The sequence below is a fragment of the Brachionichthys hirsutus genome, chromosome 6, assembly GCF_040956055.1.
Source record: "Brachionichthys hirsutus isolate HB-005 chromosome 6, CSIRO-AGI_Bhir_v1, whole genome shotgun sequence".
Lineage (NCBI taxonomy): Eukaryota > Metazoa > Chordata > Actinopteri > Lophiiformes > Brachionichthyidae > Brachionichthys > Brachionichthys hirsutus.
This window is the reverse complement of record NC_090902.1, coordinates 15,241,586-15,263,184: the sequence shown is the minus strand read 5'-3', so window position 1 is coordinate 15,263,184 and position 21,599 is coordinate 15,241,586. Positions and strand designations below refer to the sequence as shown.

The following is a 21,599-nucleotide window of genomic DNA, read 5'->3' as shown; positions in this document are numbered from 1 at the left end:
CAATTAGAATTGCTTTGCTAAATATAATTAATTTATCCCTACTCACAGGCTATGTACCCAAGTCTTTAAAACAGCAGTCATTAAACCGCTTCTCAAAAAACCAACATTGGATCCTGATGTCTTGACTAACTATCGGCCAAATTCAAACCTTCCATTCCTGTCAAAGCTTCTAGAGAAAGCAGTTTCCAGTCAGCTGTGTGAATTCTTACAAGACAATCAGTTATTTGATGTTTTCCAGTCGTGTTTCAGAGCTCATCATAGCACAGAGACAGCATTAGTTAAAGTCACCAATGACCTTTAATAGCGTCTGATAATGGACTTGTCTCCGTGCTTATTTTATTAGATCTCAGTGCAGCCTTTGACACAATAGATCATCAGATTCTGTTACAGAGGCTGGAACAATCTGTTGGTGTTAGAGGATCTGCATTGAACTGGTTTAGATCATATTTATCTGATAGATTTCAGTTTGTACGTGTTCATGATGAATCTTCTACGTACACTGAAGTTAAATATGGAGTTCCACAGGGTTCAGTGCTTGGACATATTCTGTTCACGCTGTATATGCTTCCCTTAGGTAACATTATTAAGAAACATAGCATAAATTTCCACTGCTATGCAGATGACACACAATTGTACCTGTCAGTTCAGCCAGACAAAGTCGATCAGTTGGTTAGACTTCAGACGTGCCTTAAGGACATTAACTCCTGGATGACCGAGAACTTCCTGTTATTAAATCTAAATAAAACTGAGGTTCTGGTTCTTGGGCCGAAGCATCTCAGAAATGTTTGTTCTAGTGTTGTAGTTGAACTCGATGGCGTCTCAGTGTCCACCAGCACCACGTCCAAGAATCTGGGGGTAATCTTTGATCAGGACCTGTCCTTTCAGTCCCAGATAAAGCACGTTTCAAGGACTGCGTTCTTTCACCTTCGGAATATTTCAAAGGTCAGGCACCTACTAACCCGAAAAGATGCAGAAAAAAATAGTCCATGCTTTTGTGACTTCCAGACTGGACTACTGCAACTCCTTACTGTCCGGCTGCCCAAAAAGGTCTATTAAACATCTCCAGCTGATCCAGAATGCAGCAGCTCGGGTTCTGACGGGAACCAGACTGAGAGAACACATTTCCCCTGTTCTGGCGTCTCTGCATTGGCTTCCTGTTAGGGAACGGATTGAATATAAAATCCTTCTACTCACTTTTAAAGCCCTCACCGGCCAGAGCTGATTGTGCCATATTGCCCCACTAGAACCCTAAACACATGCAGGTCTCTGCTTTTAATTAATTAGTGTTATAATTAAAGTCAGTGAACATCAACCTTCTGGTCTCTGGTCAGAACCTCTGCTTAAACAGATCGTTAGCCTTCCTCAGGAACTGAACTGAACCTCTGCTGGATTTCACAGAACCGGATCTAGGCAGACTAACCAGCACCAGCTGCTCTTATTTGCTTTATGGATCGAGCCCTTGGACTGGTTGCATGTGGAGAAACCAGAACGGACTCCTGAGCTGGACTTCCTGAACTCGGACACACAAACATGGTCCTTTGATTTAACCCCAACAGTATTCAGTAAATGTACCGATCTCCATCCCAGCAGTGAGAACCAGAACCAGAACCAGAACCAGACTGGACCAACCTGCTCTCCGGAGGTGGACTCGAGGACCCAGAACAGCGTCCAGCAGCTTCTGTCCTCCCCGAAGCTTCTACGTTTTCCTTCTCAGTCTTCTTCTATGATGGCGGTAGTCAAAGGGCTCTCCAGCTCACTGCTGCCACCGTCTGGACAGGAGGGTGGATCAGAACGGCTTTGATCCTGATAGACTCGCCTCCATTTATAAATATCTCGTTTATCCTGAGTTGCCTGCACACATGTCCACCCTGATCTGTCACTGAGCATGCTCATGCTGTTCCTGAAGACTGTCTGACATTCATCCTGATTTAGCATCATTCAGTTTTACCACACTTGAAACAACTAATAATAATAATCATACATTTTATTTATAACGCACTTTATATTCCGAGGAATCTCAAAGTGCTACAGGTAAAATAAAACAAGGTGAAAAAACAAAGTACGCATCATATAAAAACAGAAATAGGCCAGGCATTAAAAAAACGTTACAAAGCATAGACGTAAAGAATTAGGGAAATTATTTTCTAAAAGGGAAGGTTTTAAGTCCAATTTTAAAAGCCTGAATTGACTGAGATGCTCTCAATTTCTCGGGGAGGGAACTCCATAGGGGAGGGGCTGTATGGCAGAAGGCCCGGTCGCCCTGGTGTTGGGGACAGCAAGAAGGTTAAAATCCGATGAACGGAGACTTCTGGTAGCAGGTTTGGGGGGGGGGGGGGGGGGGGGCATTTCCATAGATGCACTGATGTGTGAAGAGGGCAATCTAATATTCAGTCCTGGTGGAAATGGGGGGCCAGTGAAGAGAACGGAGGATGGGTGAGGTGTGGGCGTATTTACGGAGGATGGGTGAGGTGTGGGCGTATTTACGGAGGATGGGTGAGATGTGGGCGTATTTACGGAGGATGGGTGAGGTGTGGGCGTATTTACGGAGGATGGGTGAGATGTGGGCGTATTTACGGAGGATGGGTGAGATGTGGGCGTATTTACGGAGGATGGGTGAGGTGTGGGCGTATTTACGGAGGATGGGTGAGGTGTGGGCGTATTTACGGAGGATGGGTGAGATGTGGGCGTATTTACGGAGGATGGGTGAGGTGTGGGCGTATTTACGGAGGATGGGTGAGATGTGGGCGTATTTACGGAGGATGGGTGAGGTGTGGGCGTATTTACGGAGGATGGGTGAGATGTGGGCGTATTTACGGAGGATGGGTGAGGTGTGGGCGTATTTACGGAGGATGGGTGAGATGTGGGCGTATTTACGGAGGATGGGTGAGATGTGGGCGTATTTACGGAGGATGGGTGAGGTGTGGGCGTATTTACGGAGGATGGGTGAGGTGTGGGCGTATTTACGGAGGATGGGTGAGATGTGGGCGTATTTACGGAGGATGGGTGAGGTGTGGGCGTATTTACGGAGGATGGGTGAGATGTGGGCGTATTTACGGAGGATGGGTGAGGTGTGGGCGTATTTACGGAGGATGGGTGAGGTGTGGGCGTATTTACGGAGGATGGGTGAGGTGTGGGCGTAGTGGTCTGTGCTCCGATTGCTTCTCTAGTTATTGAATGAATCTACTCAGAAGTTCAGGAAGGCTGACGTCATCGGGGTCGACCCCCCCCCCCCCCCCTGTTGTCGGAACGTCTCTCGACTTGTTTTCTTTCTGTTGATGCCACAGACAAAGGGGCAGCTGAGGCTTTAAAGCCCCCCGTGGGGCATCTAGCAGCAGTCAGCTCAACGGAGGAGGACGCCACCTCAGCCAGGACGGGCTGAGAGGACGTCAGACGGGTGAGACGACCCGTGCTTGAAGATGAGACTAAATACTCATCACCCAGTCTGTGTACTCCTTTAACCAGAATCAGAATCAGAATCAGAATCAGAATCAGAATCAGAAGTAGTTTATTGCCATTGTCAACCACTTGTTAGTAATACTTTTACTATGAGTACCGCATATTTAACAGAACTCCTTTTGTTTAGGTAGATAGAGAGATGGGTACTTTATTAATCCTGAGGGAAATTCTACATGGGTGGCGCAGTGGTTAGCGGTGTTGCGTCACAGGTTCAAATTCAACTTGCGACCTTTCTGTCAGGAGTTTGCATGCTCTCATGTCTGCGTGGGCTCTCTCTGGGTTCTCTCCAGGTCTGCGTGGGTTCTGTCCGGGTCTGTGTCGGTTTTCTCCGGGTCTGCGTGGGTTCTCTGGGTCTGCGTGGGTTCTCTCTGGGTCTGTTTGGGTTCTCCAGGTTCTCTCCGTGCCTGCGTGGGTTCTCTCCGGGTCTGCGTGGGTTCTCCCTGGGTTTTCTCCTGGTCTGCGTAGGTTCTCTCCGGCTTCTCTCCGGGTCTGCGTGGGTTCTCTCTGGGTTCTCTCCGGGTCTGCGTGGGTTTTCTCTGGGTTCTCTCCGGGTCTGCGTGGGTTCTCCGGGTTCTCTCCGGGTCTGCGTGGGTTCTCTCTGGGTTCTCTCCGGGTCTGCGTAGGTTCTCTCCGTGTCTGCGTAGGTTCTCTCCGGCTTCTCTCCGGGTCTGCTTGGGTTCTCTCTGGGTTCTCTCTGGGTTCTCTCCGGGTCTGCGTAGGTTCTCTCCGTGTCTGCGTGGGTTCTCTCTGGGTTCTCTCCGGGTCTGCGTGGGTTCTCCGGGTTCTTCCCACAACTAAAAACATGCAAATTTGGTGAACTGGTGCCACGAGATTGCCCGTAGGTGTGAGTGTGAATGATGGTCCTGCGATAAACTGGCGGCTTGTCCAGGGTGTAGCCCCGCCTCTCGCCCGCTGACTGCTGGGGCCCTGGACTCCAGCCCGACCCGGTAACGGACAACGAGGGAACTTCTCTAACCCGTTGCTCTTAACACATACGTGTAGATGAAATACACAACGTGTGTTTTGTGGCACACGCGTGTTGAGCAGCCTCCCTCACCACGGCAACCCCTCCCCTGTTCGGAGGGGCGGGTCCCTCCAGGTTCTGCGTCAAAGACCGACGCCCATTCTGCGTTTCTGGCCGACGTGAAGAAAGCCCTCGGCCCAGAGAAGTCCGCTCGGCTCTTCCGGACCGTCTGTCGCTACGAGAAGACGGACGACTACGACGCGCTGGTGGCCGCGGTGGTGAGCCTGTTCACGGAGCGAGACGAAGACTTCGGCCTCCTCCTCAGTGAGCGCTCACGCTGGCGTTGCTTTCATTGGATGGGGCGGCGGCCCGGCTCGTGTCTTCACGTGTCTTTTCTTCAGGGTTCGGCGTGTTCATTCGTCCTCACCACAAGACGCAGCACAAACGCACGCTGGACGCTCTGGCAGGTCTGGCTGACTGTGGCCACGACGCTCCTGCTGCCCGGGGAGGTCAGCAGACTAAAGGTCATTCTTACTTCTGCTCATTACCCTCGCCGAAGAGGAGGCGAGGGTATTGCAATTGGGTCTGTTTGTCTGTCTGTCTGTTTGTTTGTTTGTTTGTCTGTCCGAGCGCATAACTCAAAAACCAGTGAACCAATCGACTTGAAATTTTTACACAAGCAAGGTTCTGTCCGTGGCTCGGTGCTTCCCGAGAATGGCGTTGATCCGGATCTGGATCCAGATTCTAGAATTATTTTTACATCTGGAATTGTGCCTGTGCTGTAAACTGCCACTTTACGAGGGAGGGACACGAATGGCATGATGGGAAAAAGAGTCCAGAAGGAGTCTTGTAGTACGTTCCGGAGCAGCAAGCTCGAGCAGGTTTGGCCCCTCTGATCCGGAAGCCCTGTTTACTGTCTCACAAGATCCAATAGTCTATTGGAGGCGGGGTCTGCAGTCTCTGATTGTCTTTCTAGTTTATTCTGAATTAGTGCTGACACTTTCACACATTTGGAAAGTTGGCATCGAAACGAGGGCAGTGAAGGTTGTGCCTACACTGCCCCCGGTGGCTCACCGTGGTAATGACATCCATTTCTGTTGCCACTTCCGCAGATACAACCAGCGTCATATTTTATTCTATAAATCATCCATCATATAACTTTTGCATAATTGCAACAAGACTTAGAGTAATTGTTCTTGTTTTTCCCCCCCAGCTCCATCTTCATCTTCATCACCTACTTTGATGACACAGAGCAAGATTTCCAGTTTCCTCAGCAGCCAACGGGAATAGAATGAAGGTTACAGCCACAATGAATGACGAAGTCGTGGTTGTGAAGTGAAGCAGCCAGGAACCGTGTTCTGTCTGCTGAGGAGCCGTAACAGTGAGACTGATTCTGATTGGACCAAAGAGCCATGATCCGTCTTTACCCGCCAGCGTTCACAGCAGGGCCCTTCGTGTTTCTGTACCTGAACAAATGCAAAGTAGATGAATGGCTGTGCCGAACGATCCTGTTGACACAGATAATACTGCAAAACTCTGCTCGGATGAAAATGCTTGTACCGGTATTTCAATGATAAAGGTCTGGAGAGAAAGCGTGAAGAACGTCCTCTGGACTTGAACCGTCCCAGCTGAGGACGTGGCTTCACTCAGATCAGCCTCGTGTAACGTTGAACCGTCAACCCTGGAAAATCACTCCCAGCTTTGGAATAATGTCCTTTGAGGCCTTTTTTTTTTTTAAATAAAGTTTTCAACAATGGAGGATTGACATTTGCTTGTTATCTGGTTACGACGCTGTGGAGCTTTTTGTTCGGACGCTTTTCTATCTGATCGATGACTTTGACACATCGAACACCTCAACAGTTGTTTACTTCTAGAAGACAATAAAATCAACACTATTTTGATGTAATAACACATTTATTATTTACATTAACCGTACGACCGCTCGTCTGAGGGATCCGGGTCAGGCCCACTATATCCGGACCCAAACCATCAGCTGACCCGTAAGTTGCGGTTTGTGGTGACACACGCCACGAATCGGAGGGATTCTCGCCGCTCGGTTGGTCATCAATGTTGGTCCGCGTCGGCAGCTCTGGTAGCTCTGCAGCTCCGTGATCATCGTTTTTATATAAAGTTACGTAATCTTAGTACCGTGACTCGTACTCTACGGCGTTACTGCCTACACTTCTCTGATCGCTCCTGCGCCGCCATTTTCCTTCCTCCTCTCTGAGTCCTCACCTTTTCTTCACATTGCAATTTATGGTGATCATCCACCTAGAAACAGCAATGCTGCCCCTGGGATGATATTGATTTATTGTTAGAACCGGCCCGCAGCCCGCAGATCTTTTACACGCACCAATACTACATTTCCCACAATGCAACGGTGACGCACCGAGCAGTCGGCCGCTTCATTTCAATATTTATTAGCGCATCAGTCGTTAGCATAACAGTAAAGTTAGCTTTCAGATACACATCAAATGGCAGAACTGAAGGTGGACCGGGGGTTTCAAGGTGGGAGTCGGAGTCCATGTTCATGGAGGTAGCTGGAGAACCTGCGTGTCTCCTGTGTGGAGGAAGTGTGGGGTACTGAAAGAGTATAATCTGAGACATTATGGAACGAAACACGGACAAAAACAAGAATACGGACACGGAACAAAGGCTACAGAAGGTTGAGGAATTAAAACGAGGCCTCAAATCTCAACAGGCTCTGTTCAGAAAAGCCAAATCACAAAGCAGGCTGTCGTCAAGGCCAGTTTTATTTTGGCACAAGAGATCGCTAAATCAGCCCGGCCATTTACAGACGGTGATTTCATCAAAGACTGTCTGCTTAAAGTTTGTGATGAAGTTTGCCCAGAAAAAAAGCAACTCTTTAAACGTGAGCCTGAGCAGGAACACCGTTGCCATGGGAATAGACCAGTCGTCCATCAATCTAAAGAGCAGCTTGACTATATGCGGCCATTTTAACATTTATCAATGAGCATTCGATCAGTCCGGCCCTCGGCTTGGAGCTAAACTTTTTATTTGGCCCTCCGTCCAGTTGACTTTGACACCCCCGCTCTATAACATCCGACTCCTGTTGATCCAGCTCGTTCTCCTCGTGCCATTTGCAAAGATCCACCACAGCAAACCTCCAATGAGAGGCAGGCGGGTGTCTGATGGAGTCCAACGCCTCCGAAGCCCGTCCCAGCAGAGGGGGCTGCGGGGCTGGACCGAGAGACGGCGTGCCGTCTGCCCCTTTGCTCTGACTGGCTCAGATTCCTGAAACACTGGTTGGCTTTCAGGAGACTGGTTATCCGTCTGACGTTCTCCCGGTGAGGACGTAACGACGCGTCTTTACAGGGTTTTTACGTCACCCACAACAGATTTCACGACTGTCCTTCGTGGACGGTTCAACCGTCGAGATCAAAGGCAGCACTCGCTGCATACATGCGGGCGTTAGCTGCAGCAATGGTCTTCAGTTTCTGCTCATTCAAGCTGGTATGCTATTTAGCTTTAGCATCCATATCAACACTTCTGGGATGCTTGGGGGTTACGTCATCATCCCGACAGGGACTCGGCTGGCTTCCAAACAGAAAAATGTTCGTCGTCACGTCATTCAATAATTAATGCTCGTGTTTTAGGGTTTGATCCATGTCAGTGAGCAGAGAACTCAGAAGTCGTTGCCGTAAATCCAGAACCCCAGCAGGAAGTAGTTCATCTGTACCTACGCGAGCCACCCCAGGTGGGTTCTGGGGCAACACGCCCACGGTCTGACAAGCTGCAGAACTGCTGCTCTATCGCCTCAACCAGAAGGTCCCATTCTCAGCAGAGCGGGTTTATCTTTCACTGTAAGCAGTATTAGAGAAAAACGATTGGACGAATTTCCATTCAACTTGGTCGGGTTGGACTTATTAAGAGAATAAAGGGAATAAAGGGAAGAACCGACCGTTTTTTAAAAACTATTTTACTGACGATATTTAGCTACAAGACAGACTTTTATGAAACTGGGATGAATTGTTGGGAGGCGGAGTCAGCAATGTTTTGTTGTTTAGCACTGCACAACACAAGGCTCCTCTGGTTACGTGTTTTTTAATACAACACAATTACTATGACACAGAGGCAAAGGGTTGGGACCGGAAGAAAGCATAATTAGTGAAATACCACGTTTCTGGAATGACCAATAATAATCTCATCTACCAACAAGATCCAGATTCGAATGGCAGGTTCCCCGAGCCGCATGACGAGGATCCGCCAGCGACGGGATTGTCGCCGTCACGTGTGATGACATCGTGCTCTCTGAGGCGCAGCGTCTGCAGGCGACACTGACGGGGCTTTCGGAGCTTCGTCGGTTTACAGTTATGGACTTGGCATTCACCGGGAAAGGAACGGAAGTGTTGACGGCATGACATTTGCCCTGATAAGACCGACTGACAGCGTCCTCCGTTTCGTTCCTCTTCTCTCACCGAGCAAGCCGTGATGATCAGACGGGTCTGATGCTCAGCGGGAGTAGAGCTCACGAGTCCTGCGGTGCGTTTTCAGTGGAGCTGCTCCGTGCGGCTCTTTGCGGTTTCTTTTTGTAGCTGGGCCAGCGGCACACTGGACAGCAGTGTCTACCTGCAGCCAACCAAATCACAACGCACTGCTGGTGAAAGGCGTGGCCACAGGGCAGACCCATCAGCAGCTCCTCGCTCACAAAGTTCTCCAAACACACCACACACTCCGAGCAATGCAGAATGTCACAGGGCCACCATGACCGACCGCAGGGCTCATGCTGAGAAGCACCGTCCGGCGTGAGGCGGCTGAAGGTGCTTCCCCTTTCAGCCGATGGACAGACGCCATTCTCGTGACCCGAGGAGGCGGATGTTTCTGCAGCAGAGTCCACGCTGACTTGTGATTTATTGTTGTCGTTGTGTTTGCAATATGATCTCTTGCGCCTTTTGTAGCTGGAAGGAGGTCTGCTGGGACTGCTGGAGTCTGAATCCGTCTCTTCTTCCAGGTGAAGACCAGAACGTTCGCTTGCGTCTCGATCAATAGCTCTGAAAGTCCAAGTTGGCAAGGATTTAATGTAGTCCATGTTTACCAATGGGCGAAGCCAGAGATCAGGGAAAGCCAAACGCTCAAAGAAGAAGTTTGCATCATCCTCCCAGTCTGATTGGTCTGATGGGAACTGTTGCAACGACGCAATTGGATGGAGCAGACAGGAAACGTACCAGTCCCACAAACTGGCCAACCACTCAAGGTTGGTGGTGTTGTCCTCTTGGCTTCTGATACCATGACGCCGTTTCTTCTCAAAGTAGTCGACCAAGAGCCCATGGGCCAGGTAGGTGGACAAGAAGAGAGCAGGGTGGGACGAGTAGAAGGTCCAGTCGGCTCTAACCAGGCTGGCCAGGGTGGTGGTGTCAGCATATCGGAGCAGCTTTAGACTGTAACCATACAGACTATCCAGATAGGGCAGCTGGAGGAGAGCCTGGGGAAGTGATTGATCAGATTAGTACTATCAGTTTAGCCATCCACTCTGTTAAAACAGGACAAAAGGTTAAGGCTGCATCCATAGCGATGCCACTTTAAAATGAATATTATTGTTGATTTAGCATAATTAAAAAAATATCTTATCAAAGATTGTGTTCCTGGTTGGCTTTGGCAGAAGTGTATACAGGAAAAGAGGTGAGTGAAGAAGAAGTGGGACATTGAGAGGACAGGGGGGAGTAGACAGGGGTACAGGAGGCGGAGCTAGAAGTGGAGGAGATGAAGATGCTGAGGTTCTCCTTGGGAGTGACCAGGTTGGACAGGATTAGAAATGAGACAATGAGAGGGACAGTGAAGGTTAGACGTTTTGGAGACAAGGTCAGAGAGACCAGACTTTGATGGTTTGGACATGTCCAGAGGAGAGACAGGGACTATATCGGTAGAAGGATGCTGAGGATGGAACTGCCAGGGAACAGGGCTAGAGGACGACCCAGGAGAAGAGACATGGACGTAGTGAGGGAGGACATGAGAGTGGCTGGTGTTGGGGAGGACGATGCAAAGGACAGGACTAGAGGACGACCCAGGAGAAGAGACATGGACGTAGTGAGGGAGGACATGAGAGTGGCTGGTGTTGGGGAGGACGATGCAAAGCGGAGAGTTAAGTCAATGAATAACTGTTACGTTTTTATCATTCATATATTGAATACTAGAAATTGGTATACAGTAGTCCCTCATTTTCCGCGGGGGTTACGTTCTAAAAATAACCCGCAATAAGTGAAATCCACAATGTAGTCATCTTTATTTTTTTTCAATTATTATACATGTAAATAAATGTTTTAAGGCTGTAAAACCCCTCACCACACACTTTATACACGTTTAACAGTCAGGCATTAATCTAAATAGATTGTTTCAGTATTATAGAATGAAACCAAAGATCAAAACCTTTTCAGAACTAAACATTTGTTTGAGGAATATAAATATATAGTACATACAGTAAACGTTTTCCTGTTAATAATGTTAAGGCGTGCAGGTCGAGGAAAGAGCCGCTTGGAGTGCAGAAGAACAAATATTCTACTCGTGCTGTCTTTAGCCTCTCATGCTGCTTTATTGGATAGCTTAGCACAGCGGAGCGGCAGCGGCTACATGTATCAACAGGAAGAAACAAAACCCAAAAGGGACGTGACGTTTATGCTCCTACAAAATAAAAGCCTCTTTTTACACAGAGAATAAGAACGCTATAAAACAAACGCTTAACAAATAAACACAATAGCTTTTAGAAATAACAAATTTAATTTTAATGATCAACCTACGAGGTTGAACACATGAGAAGTTATTAATAGCAACTCGCGCGTATTTCACAGTTCCTCTGACCGCGCCCCTTCGTCTTGCGCCGTCTCAAGGCGCGTTCAAGTGCAAAAACAAAATTGCACTAAAAAGCTCCGCGAAGCAGCGAAGTCATGGAAAATGAACCGCATTATATCGAGGGACTACTGTACATGCCATTTATAGCATGTTTTAACAGGGGTTACACATATGTATGTATGTGAATATATACAAAATAATTTTTTTAAATTGTCGTCTTGCCCTCCCGGGTGGTACGGTGTCTAATCCAAGCTCGGGTTCTCTACCAGAGGCCTGGTAGCTTGAGGGTTCTAGCAGGATCTAGCTGTTCCTAGGACTGCCCTCTTCTGGACGGAGATGTCGGACATTGTTCCTGGTATCTGCTGGAGCCATGCACCTAGCTTGGGGGCTACCGCTCGCGCGCTCTCTCTCTTGCGCTCTCTCAAATTATTTGACATTCCCTTTTATTTGTACGTTTTAATTGCTTATGCAGATTTATTGATTTTTACATGCGTAAAAATTGTACTGCGTAATTGTGTTTCTGCGTATTATTGTTTCTGTATATAGAGTATGAGGGGTATTTATTCAAGTCGGACTAAGTAATACATCACTGAAGGCCGAGGTGTGAAATGCACGGCCGGCCACTGATATACACACACATATATATATGTAAATAAGAGACCCATATTTATACATATATAGATTAATTCCTACCAGTACAGGAAGCCATGTCACCAGCAGTACGGAGTTGTAGGTTCCAAGTGTTCTGATCAGAACGACAAATCGTTTCACTGTTGCTCCCTGTTCATAAAAAAGAATTATCAAAATAAAGACAATTCAAAGTTAACCTTTGCCTGTACAAAAACACAATTTGTGTTCAGTGTCTCGTCGGCATGGTGACGCAGATGCCACAGAGACACTGAACACAACGGCCAAATCAGGTGTTCTCTCGTTTACGCTAACGGACAAACCCCAGACAAACAAGAGACGGCAAGAATTGTTTTGAATAAAAATGATAATTAGGTAATTACCAAAGTTAAATGCATGAATGTTACCTGTGTAATGAAGAGATCCATCCAGGCCAGCAGGTTGATCAGCACAAGACTGAGAACGAACAAATCATTCACCTCCGGCTGGACCGAACGCAGGAAAGTATCCATGGCAGCCAGGGTAAGAAACTCCCCAGTACTAAAGATCAGAGGGGAGGGGAGGGGCAGGGAGACAGGTGGACAGACTATGTGAGAAAGGACATTACCAGATTTGACCATAATTCTTGTTATTACCTGTTAATTATTGTTATTATCGGCTAATTAATGTTATTACCGGCTAATTATTGTTATTACCAGCTAATTAATGTTATTATCGGCTATTTTTTGTTGTTACATGTTAATTATTGTTATCGGCTAAATAATGTTATTATCTGCTAATTGTTGTCATTACCGGCTAATTATTGTTATTATCTGCTAATTATTGTTACTACCGGCTAATTAATGTTATTAGCAGCTAATTATTGTTATTATCTGCTATTTGTTGTTATTACCAGCTAATTGTTGTTATTACCAGCTAATTATTGTTACTACCGGCTAATTATTGTTGTTATCGGCTAATAAATGTTGTTATTGGCTAATAAATGTTATTATCGGCTAATTGTTGTTATTACCAGCTAATTGTTGTTATTACCAGCTAATTATTGTTATTACCAGCTAATTATTGTTATTACTGGCTAATTAATGTTATTACTGGCTAGTTAATGTTATTTTCGGCGAATGTTTTTTATTATATGTTAATTATTGTTATTACCGGCTAATTGTTATTATCGGCTAAACAATGTTATCTGCTAATTGTTGTTATTACCAGCTAATTATTGTTATTACCGGCTAATTAATGTTATTACATGTTAATTATTGTTATTAGCGGCTAATTAATGTTATCGGCTAATTATTGTTATTATTGGCTAATTAATGTTATCGGCTAATCATTGTTATTATCGGCTAAATAATGTTATTGCTATATGCTGTACGTTGAATGTTTTTGGGGCATTGTCTCTTTTTGGCCCGGACACCTTATTGGCGGTTTGGGTTGTTTTGTATCGGCAGGTCAGCCTTTTTAAAGATCAGTGATTGGCCAGAGAATTGCTATTGGCACCACCGACCCCCCGCCCCTCCCCCAACAAAGAAAGTTGCAGCACAGTCGGAAAATGCCTCTGCGCATTTCTTGACGGCCACAAAGGAAGTGTCGATTCGACAACATTCCCTTTTTCATTTTGGTCCGGTATTTTCAGAATCCCTGGTTTATTTGTGATTTTCCTGCGTTTACAGATTTCCCTGTACTAATTTCCACACCGTTTAAATCCGGTTTTCCTGTACAGAAATACTGAGAAACTATCTTAGTTGACAGGAATGATGTTGTTGTGGTTCATTCTGTCTTAATTGTACAGTAAGTATTTGAATACGTATCTTTTGTTGTGTATATTGTATACTGTAGAGGTAAGCCTCATCATTACCAGTACCCCCTCAGCGTAGCAGGACAGTCGCCATGGGAACCAGATAAATGTTTGCCAGTCACCTTGAGTGGTCTTCACAGGTTAATTAAACAATCTTAAGGATGAATGAATGGACAGATGGATAAATGGAAGGATAATATAGATGACAGACCTGTTTCCATAGCGATACATGCCCTCGGGCATCTTGAGGATGTAAGCAGGGCTCCGTGTCACACCAATCTCTGACAGGCTGCTGTGGTTGTCCCAGTGACGTATATCCACGTAGATGAAATCGATCCTCCCAGTGAACTTGATGGACAGCGAGGAGAAGAAGGCCGGCGGCTGGGGCAGGCGGGCGAACAGAAACATCTTCAAGGGGCGGGTCCGCTCAGAGCGCCACTCCGCCAACAGCTGCGACGAACGGCGCAGCGTTTTGATGCGATGAGCCACGTGAGACGTCATCCAACGGAAGATGTGGTCAGTTCCAATATGGTGGCCCCCGTATTCCTTCAGCATGACCTTTCCCTTCGAAGCGGAAGTCTGAGGGACCGACATGATGAGCGTGGACCGCCTCCAACCACGCTTCACACACGACCTAGAAGACAGAACGTGCACGCCAGTTCTCTCATTTAACCGAAGGGCAGGCAGAGAAATACAGTCGTCCCTCGATATAATGCGGTTCATTTTCCGCAACTTCGCTGCTTTGCGGAGTTTTAATGCAATTTTTCAGATTTTTTTTTTTGCACTTGAACTCGCCTTGAAACGGCGCAGGACGAAGGGGCGCGGTCGGAGGAACTGTGAAATACACGTGAGTTGCTATTAATAACTTCTCATGTGTTCAACCTCGTAGGTTGATCATTAAAATTAAATTCGTTATTTCTAAAAGCTATCATGTTTATTTGTTAAGCGTTTGTTTAATAGCGCTCTTATTCTCTGTGTAAAAAGAGGCTTTTATTTTGTAGGAGCATAAACGTCACGTCCCTTTTGGGTTTTGTTTCTTCCTGTTGATACATGTAGCCGCTGCCGTTCCGCTGTGCTAAGCTATCCAATAAAGCAGCATGAGAGGCTAAAGACAGCACGAGTAGAATATTTGTTCTTCTGCACTCCAAGCGGCTCTTTCCTCGACCTGCACGCCTTAACATTATTAACAGGAAAACGTTTACTGTATGTACTATATATTTTTATTTCTCAAACAAATGTTTAGTTCTGAAAAGGTTTTGATCTTTGGTTTCATTCTATAATACTGAAACAATCTATTTAGATTAATGCCTGACTGTTATACGTGTATAAAGTGTGTGGTGAGGGGTTTTACAGCCTTAAAACATTTATTTACATGTATAATAATTGTAAATAAATAAAGATCACTACATTGTGGATTTCACTTATTGCGGGTTATTTTTAGTAACCCCCGCAGAAAATGAGGGACTACAGTAACGCAGGAAAACTTTAAGGGCGTTTCAAAAATACAGATTTGAGATCAGTTTCATGAAACAATATGAGGCATTTGTGAAATGCTGACAAGCTCGGAATAACAAAGCTAAGTTGAACAAATGAACCAGAACAGCCAGTTAAAGCCATTTGAGAAACAATAGTCAAATAATAAAAGCTGAAATGTGAAATAAAACGCAGCAAGCTGTGTGTGTGTGTGTGTGTGTGTGTGTGTGTGTGCGCGCCGCTGGATGTGTAGCAGCCTGATCCAGCGAGTCCAGCAGCACATCCGTTCATCATGAAGTTACAGCATGAATTCAGGAAGGAAGACACGGCAAGAACTTGTCCTACAGACCCAAATAAAAAGGGAAACTCTCTATCCCATAATAACTCATGTAAACTAGATGAATCCGTTCCTACGCAGCAGATAAATGTCCATTTACACGCATAATACAGGCATAATAAAGTTAATTTAACACAATTCCGTCTCATTTACATCCCGTTTTGGCTACGGTGTCGGGAGGGAGGGGGAGGGACAGATGGAAGTGGGAGGAGTTATTCCTTAAAAGGGAGTCCTCTTCCATAAAATGACAGGGTAACCGTCCTCCTGGGTTTTATTCCTTCTCTTTAGCTCAGTTTTTTTATAGTAAAACTCGACGGTGCCCCAGGGGGGCTGCATCTGCCCCAGGGGGGCTGCGTCTGCCCCAGGGGGGCTGCGTCTGCCCCAGGTCAGTTGCACCTGCCGCATGTAAAGCGTCTTTGAGTGCCTTGAAAAGCTCCATAAAATCAATGTATTATTATTATTATTATTATTAAAGTCTAAATCATTGATTTCTCCATCCTGGAATGCAGCGAGATCCCAGAAACGGACGCCATTTCCATATTTGGAGATTATTTCCTTCTTTAACTCAGTTGTTCTCACTACTTTCCTGTTTTCTTTTCCAGTAGTTTTACTGCTGCCTTTCTTTGGATCTAAAGAGCTAAAGAGAACAAAGAGAAAGAACATGCACATGAAGCGAAACCTCTGCAGTCTTTCTCCTATGGCAGGTCGACTCATAACGAGCCTACTCATTCAGACTCCGCCTTCATTCGCGTGTCTTCGGTTCGCCTCTGCACCACTCGTGTGATCGAATTCCGAAAATCTGTTCGACTTCGGAGGCATTTTAAACTGCATTTCTTGTTTGGGAACCGAGTTGTTAGGGAACCGAGTTGTTAGGGAACCGAGTTGTTAGGGAACCGAGTTGTTAAGGAACCGAGTTGTTCGGGAACCGAGGTTCCACTGTATTTGTATTTAAATCATCTGTACTGTGTCAGTGAGACCGGACATGAATGAAAGATGCTTTTGCTGCTGAACAAATCCTGACCTGTGGTCATGAGAACAGTTGAAGGTTCCAGTTCTGATCCCAAACTGGGACACTTTCTGCACCATCTTCCCCCAGTTGGAGCGACTGATCAGAGCTTCGCGTTCCTGACCGATAACCTACAGGTACACACAGACGAGACGTCTCTGGAATTATGTCCCTCGTGTAAATGCAGCAGTTTGACCCATTTGAATTACTGTAAGGCACACAGACCACACCCTAAAATGAAAAAGAAATGACGGGTTAATAAGACCTGCCCCAAAACAAATGTGATTTTGGGAAACGCCATGTTGACAAAGAAAGTAATGAACGAGAGAGAGAGAGAAGGTACTCAGGAGAGAGAGAGAGAGAAGGTACTCTGGAGAGAGAGAGAGAGAAGGTACTCTGGAGAGAGAGAGAGAGAGAAGGTACTCTGGAGAGAGAGAGAAGGTACTCTGGAGAGAGAGAGAGAAGGTACTCTGGAGAGAGAGAGAGAAGGTACTCTGGAGAGAGAGAAGGTACTCTGGAGAGAGAGAGAGAGAGAAGGTACTCTGGAGAGAGAGAGAGAAGGTACTCTGGAGAGAGAGAGAGAAGGTACTCTGGAGAGAGAGAGAGAGAGAAGGTACTCTGGAGAGAGAGAGAGAGAGAAGGTACTCTGGAGAGAGAGAGAGAGAAGGTACTCTGGAGAGAGAGAGAGAAGGTACTCTGGAGAGAGAGAGAGAGAGAAGGTACTCTGGAGAGAGAGAGAGAGAAGGTACTCTGGAGAGAGAGAGAGAGAAGGTACTCTGGAGAGAGAGAGAGAAGGTACTCTGGAGAGAGAGAGAGAGAAGGTACTCCGGAGAGAGAGAGAGAGAGAAGGTACTCTGGAGAGAGAGAGAGAGAGAAGGTACTCTGGAGAGAGAGAGAGAGAAGGTACTCTGGAGAGAGAGAGAGAGAAGGTACTCTGGAGAGAGACCAGGGGCCTCATGTATCGAGACGTGCTTGGACTTCCTACTGAAACATGGCGTACGCACAAATAAATCCAGACGTATGAATACAAGCACATTTCCTTCATACATCCCAATCAACGTGGAATCGAGGGCACATGTTGGAGTAGCCAGCCCCGCCCTGTCCACGCCCCCATTTACATACGAAAATAAAATTTAAATGACCCCTGCACCTGAGGATGAGTAAGCCTGAAAAAAAGACGAACTTCAACGGAAGCGAGTTGGAGACACTTTTAACTGAAGAGGAGGAGTGAGGCACGCTGTCCTCGGGTACTAGCACTAAGTGCTAGAGGAGTGAGGCACGCCGTCCTCGGGTACTAGCACTAAGTGCTAGAGGAGTGAGGCACGTCTTCCTCCGGTTCTAGCAGTAAGTGCTAGAGGAGTGAGGCACGTCTTCCTCCGGTTCTAGCAGTAAGTGCTAGAGGAGTGAGGCACGCCGTCATCGGGTACTAGCAGGAAGCGCTAGAAGAGTGAGGCACGCTGTCCCCCGGTACTAGCAGGAAGCGCTAGAGGAGTGAGGCACGCTGTCCCCCGGTACTAGCAGTAAGCGCTAGAGGAGTGAGGCACGCTGTCCCCGGTACTAGCAGGAAGCGCTAGAAGAGTGAGGCACGCTGTCCCCCGGTACTAGCAGGAAGCGCTAGAGGAGTGAGGCACGCCGTCATCGGGTACTAGCAGGAAGCGCTAGAGGAGTGAGGCACGCTGTCCCCCGGTACTAGCAGGAAGCGCTAGAGGAGTGAGGCACGCTGTCCCCCGGTACTAGCAGGAAGCGCTAGAGGAGTGAGGCACGCCGTCATCGGGTACTAGCAGGAAGCGCTAGAAGAGTGAGGCACGCTGTCCCCCGGTACTAGCAGGAAGCGCTAGAGGAGTGAGGCACGCCGTCATCGGGTACTAGCAGGAAGCGCTAGAGGAGTGAGGCACGCTGTCCCCCGGTACTAGCAGTAAGCGCTAGAGGAGTGAGGCACGCCGTCATCGGGTACTAGCAGGAAGCGCTAGAGGAGTGAGGCACGCTGTCCCCCGGTACTAGCAGGAAGCGCTAGAGGAGTGAGGCACGCTGTCCCCCGGTACTAGCAGGAAGCGCTAGAGGAGTGAGGCACGCTGTCCCCCGGTACTAGCAGGAAACGCTAGAGGAGTGAGGCACGTCTTCCTCCGGTTCTAGCAGTAAGTGCTAGAGGAGTGAGGCACGCCGTCATCGGGTACTAGCAGGAAGCGCTAGAGGAGTGAGGCACGCTGTCCCCCGGTACTAGCAGGAAGCGCTAGAGGAGTGAGGCACGCTGTCCCCCGGTACTAGCAGGAAGCGCTAGAGGAGTGAGGCACGCTGTCCCCCGGTACTAGCAGGAAACGCTAGAGGAGTGAGGCACGCAGTCCTCCTTTTTAAAAATCGGTGATCGGTGCTCCCCTAGGTGCTCCACTTGCTTCTGAAGCATTTCGAACACGTTCCAGTTTGCGTTCGGCCTGTCCATAGCGCTTTGGACCAGATTATAATTCTAGTTCAGCTGTTGCACGAGCCGGAAACGCCGAGCTGATGCACATCGTGTTCACCTGGGGTCCCGGACCCTGACATGCATGTCTCCCTGTTGAAACTGCAGGAAGTGATTCAGGCACTCGTCTAATAGCATGATGCGTCTTTGGCACTTTAAAGTAGGGCGCCAGTCCAATTGTGGGCAGAGATGCGGATTTGTGTTCGACACAAGCAAATCTCTTTGCTATTTGGCTGTCTGGAAAAATAGCCTGGTAAAACATGGCTTTTGTGAAAAGTGAGCATTAGATACGTCTAGCGCCCATAAAACCTCCGAGGTTAGCACCTCATTTGACAACATTTGAGAGAGTCCCTTGTTTCTAGGAGGCGGCGGTCGGGCTGCGGTCGCGCTAGCTTCGTGGGCAGCCACAGCAGCTAGCCGCTTTGCTCCTTTAGCATGGCTGATCAATGCAGCCTCCCGTCTCACTGCTTGCCGTTTAGCTTTGCCTTTGGTGCTCCGTCTTCTCCAGCCAGGACTTGTATACTCTGTGCAGCAAAATATTGCTGAACGAGCACTTTCCTGACACACTGAGCTAAACTGTTAGCGCATGTTGTCACTCGATTCGACCTTGCTACGCGCGACCTGACGAGAACACAGGCTGGTCAGATCAATGTGCGTTACCTTTAAATATTGATCAATTTTAAATCAACCTTGTATGCAGTTATTATTTAACTCGCCATCAGTCTTTGAGCGCTGAAGGAGAGGTGGAACGTCGGCTGATTACTCAACGCAGAGGTTGACCCCAAGCCTGAGAACCTCAACGCATCCACAGATCGATCGGAGCCCCCGACTCTCGAAGCGAAGGCACCTTGCAGCGATAGAATCAGGTGACTTGTGTCTGACCATGCAGTACAATCCTGGCATCCCATCACCACTTGGCAGTTCTGTAGTGTTTCACCTGAACCAGCCAGATCCCGTCCTTGGTGTCCTCCACCAGCTCGTAGAAGTGCATTTCTCCACTGAACTGTGTGGTGGGGGCGTCTCCGGCCTGCGTTGTCCTGATGGCCGAGTACAGCTCTCCCTGGGTCAGCTCTCCTGGAGGAGAACGACAAGAGTTCAAGTCAAACATCTGATTTAGATATGAGGTCATTACAGGACCATTTAAACATGGCAGCCACGAGACGAGTAATCAGAGTAAACATGCTCTGTGTGCTCGGGTTCGGGCTCGGGCTCGGAGTGAGCACCCTGTGAGCTTTGTCCTGCAGGTTTGGGTCATCAGCCTGTCTTGTTATTGTCCTCGGAGATTTATCAAGACAAATCTGAGCCAGGAACTTCCCAAATACAGACAGTTTATTAAATGCCCCACCAGAGAGGAGAACACGCTGGACCATTGCTACACGGCGGTGGGCGGGGCCTATCGCGCTGTGCTCCGCGCCGCCCTCGGACTATCAGACCACGTTATGTCCCACCTCATCCCAGCATACAGACAGAGACTGAAGCTTGCTAAACCAGTAGCAAGCACAAGCTAGATCTGGACCGGTGAGGCCGTTGAGGAGCTCCGCTCGTGTTTGGAGACGACAGACTGGGACATATTTAGGGCTGCTACGCCGAAGCTCAGCCAGATCAGACGCGAGACAGAGACAGCTACAAGGAGGTGAAGTACAGGTTTAGCAGGGAGCTGAAGAACGCTGAATCAGCAGATTCACGCAGGCTCCAGCAGCAGCTCTCTAACGAACGCGTTTCAGAAACCTTACTGGAGGGGGCTGGACTTCTACGTGGGTCAACAGACCAAAGGCCCGTTTCAGAGCGCCAAACACACTGGTCTAGCAGGTACAGCATAAAGGTCAGAGGTCAAACCTTGTTAAATGATTATTTCTTTTACACTACTTCTATGTTTCTCCATCTATTTCGGGGAGCGTGTCGGGGGCCGTCCGGCTGATAGCGAAGAGGCAGGCTTCCATTTCCTGGTTGCCATGGCGATGGACCGTCAGCGCTTCAGGAAGAGGCCAGAAGGCAATATCGAGTTTAATTTACCAGGCTCCATCTCTGGACTTGACTGACAGATGGCCGGTGTGCGCATGCGCAGTGGTTCACCCCGCTCTCGTCAGCGGGCCCAGATTCAGCGCCACAGCGCCGCCTACAGTTTGAACGGCGCGTCCTGACCTGATTCCTCCACCAGCTCGCTGACGGCCTGCCTCTCGTCCAGGCCGGAGTGTCCCAGGCCGCGACACTCCAGGATGGCCTTCAGCTTCTTGTAGCTGAGCGTGACCGGGTCCACCAGCTGAGTGGCGAACGAGCCCGTCTCGTACCAAGCTACCGCCTCGAACACCCGAGCCAGCATGAAGAGCACCGCGAAATACAGGAGCAGGAAGCACAGCTTCAGCCACATCTTCGGCCGGGCCGGGGGAGCCGGGCTGCGGGAGCCCCGCCCAGTCAAGCACGGGGCGGCCCGTCCGGGGCCTGCATCGGCTGATCAGGCGGAGCTAGCCGCGGAGCTAGCCGCGGAGCTAGCCGCGGAGCTAGTCCCTGGCGCTTCACCCAGCTCCCTCAGAACCCTCCTCCGAGGAGCGAAGCGGGAGGGCGGCCTCGGCACGGAAGAGCGGAACCGGTCCGTCGGGAGAAACGCACTCTGCTTCCTGCCGACAGTGCCCGAACCCGAGCCGGACTGCCGCTGCGCTCCAGCTCATCTGAACGCTGACGAAT

General features: G+C 48.3%; 1 protein-coding gene across 4 annotated transcripts; it reads right to left on the bottom strand.

The window, feature by feature from the left end:
* Positions 1-256: 256 nt before the first annotated feature.
* rnf103 (ring finger protein 103) lies at positions 257-21,285 on the bottom strand. Of its 4 annotated transcripts, none has more exons than XR_011105519.1 (8): positions 21,060-21,285; positions 19,855-19,991; positions 16,478-16,593; positions 13,858-14,280; positions 12,259-12,391; positions 11,918-12,004; positions 1,630-1,769; positions 257-849 (listed from the first exon to the last, which is right to left on the bottom strand). XR_011105519.1 is itself a non-coding variant. In XM_068740095.1 (8 exons), coding segments are annotated over exons 1-8 (1,380 nt in total). In that variant the 3' UTR covers positions 9,330-9,431. The 4 variants fall into 4 exon arrangements, 2 of the variants coding, with proteins under 2 accessions (XP_068596195.1, XP_068596196.1); XR_011105520.1 differs by lacking the exon at positions 257-849 and adding an exon at positions 1,063-1,154; XM_068740095.1 differs by lacking the exons at positions 257-849; positions 1,630-1,769 and adding exons at positions 9,330-9,432; positions 9,607-9,863.
* Positions 21,286-21,599: the final 314 nt, after the last annotated feature.

Bases quoted from the DNA above. Each gene is read 5' to 3' on its own strand.
- rnf103 (XM_068740094.1), bottom strand. From the start codon at position 21,285: ATGTGGCTGAAGCTGTGCTTCCTGCTCCTGTATTTCGCGGTGCTCTTC. The intron at 16,594-19,854 runs GTGAAACACTAC...GTGTACCTGTAG, and splicing joins ACGGGATCTGGCTGGTTCAG to GTTATCGGTCAGGAACGCGA. The intron at 12,005-12,258 runs GTAACATTCATG...TTTTATGAACAG, and splicing joins TGGATCTCTTCATTACACAG to GGAGCAACAGTGAAACGATT.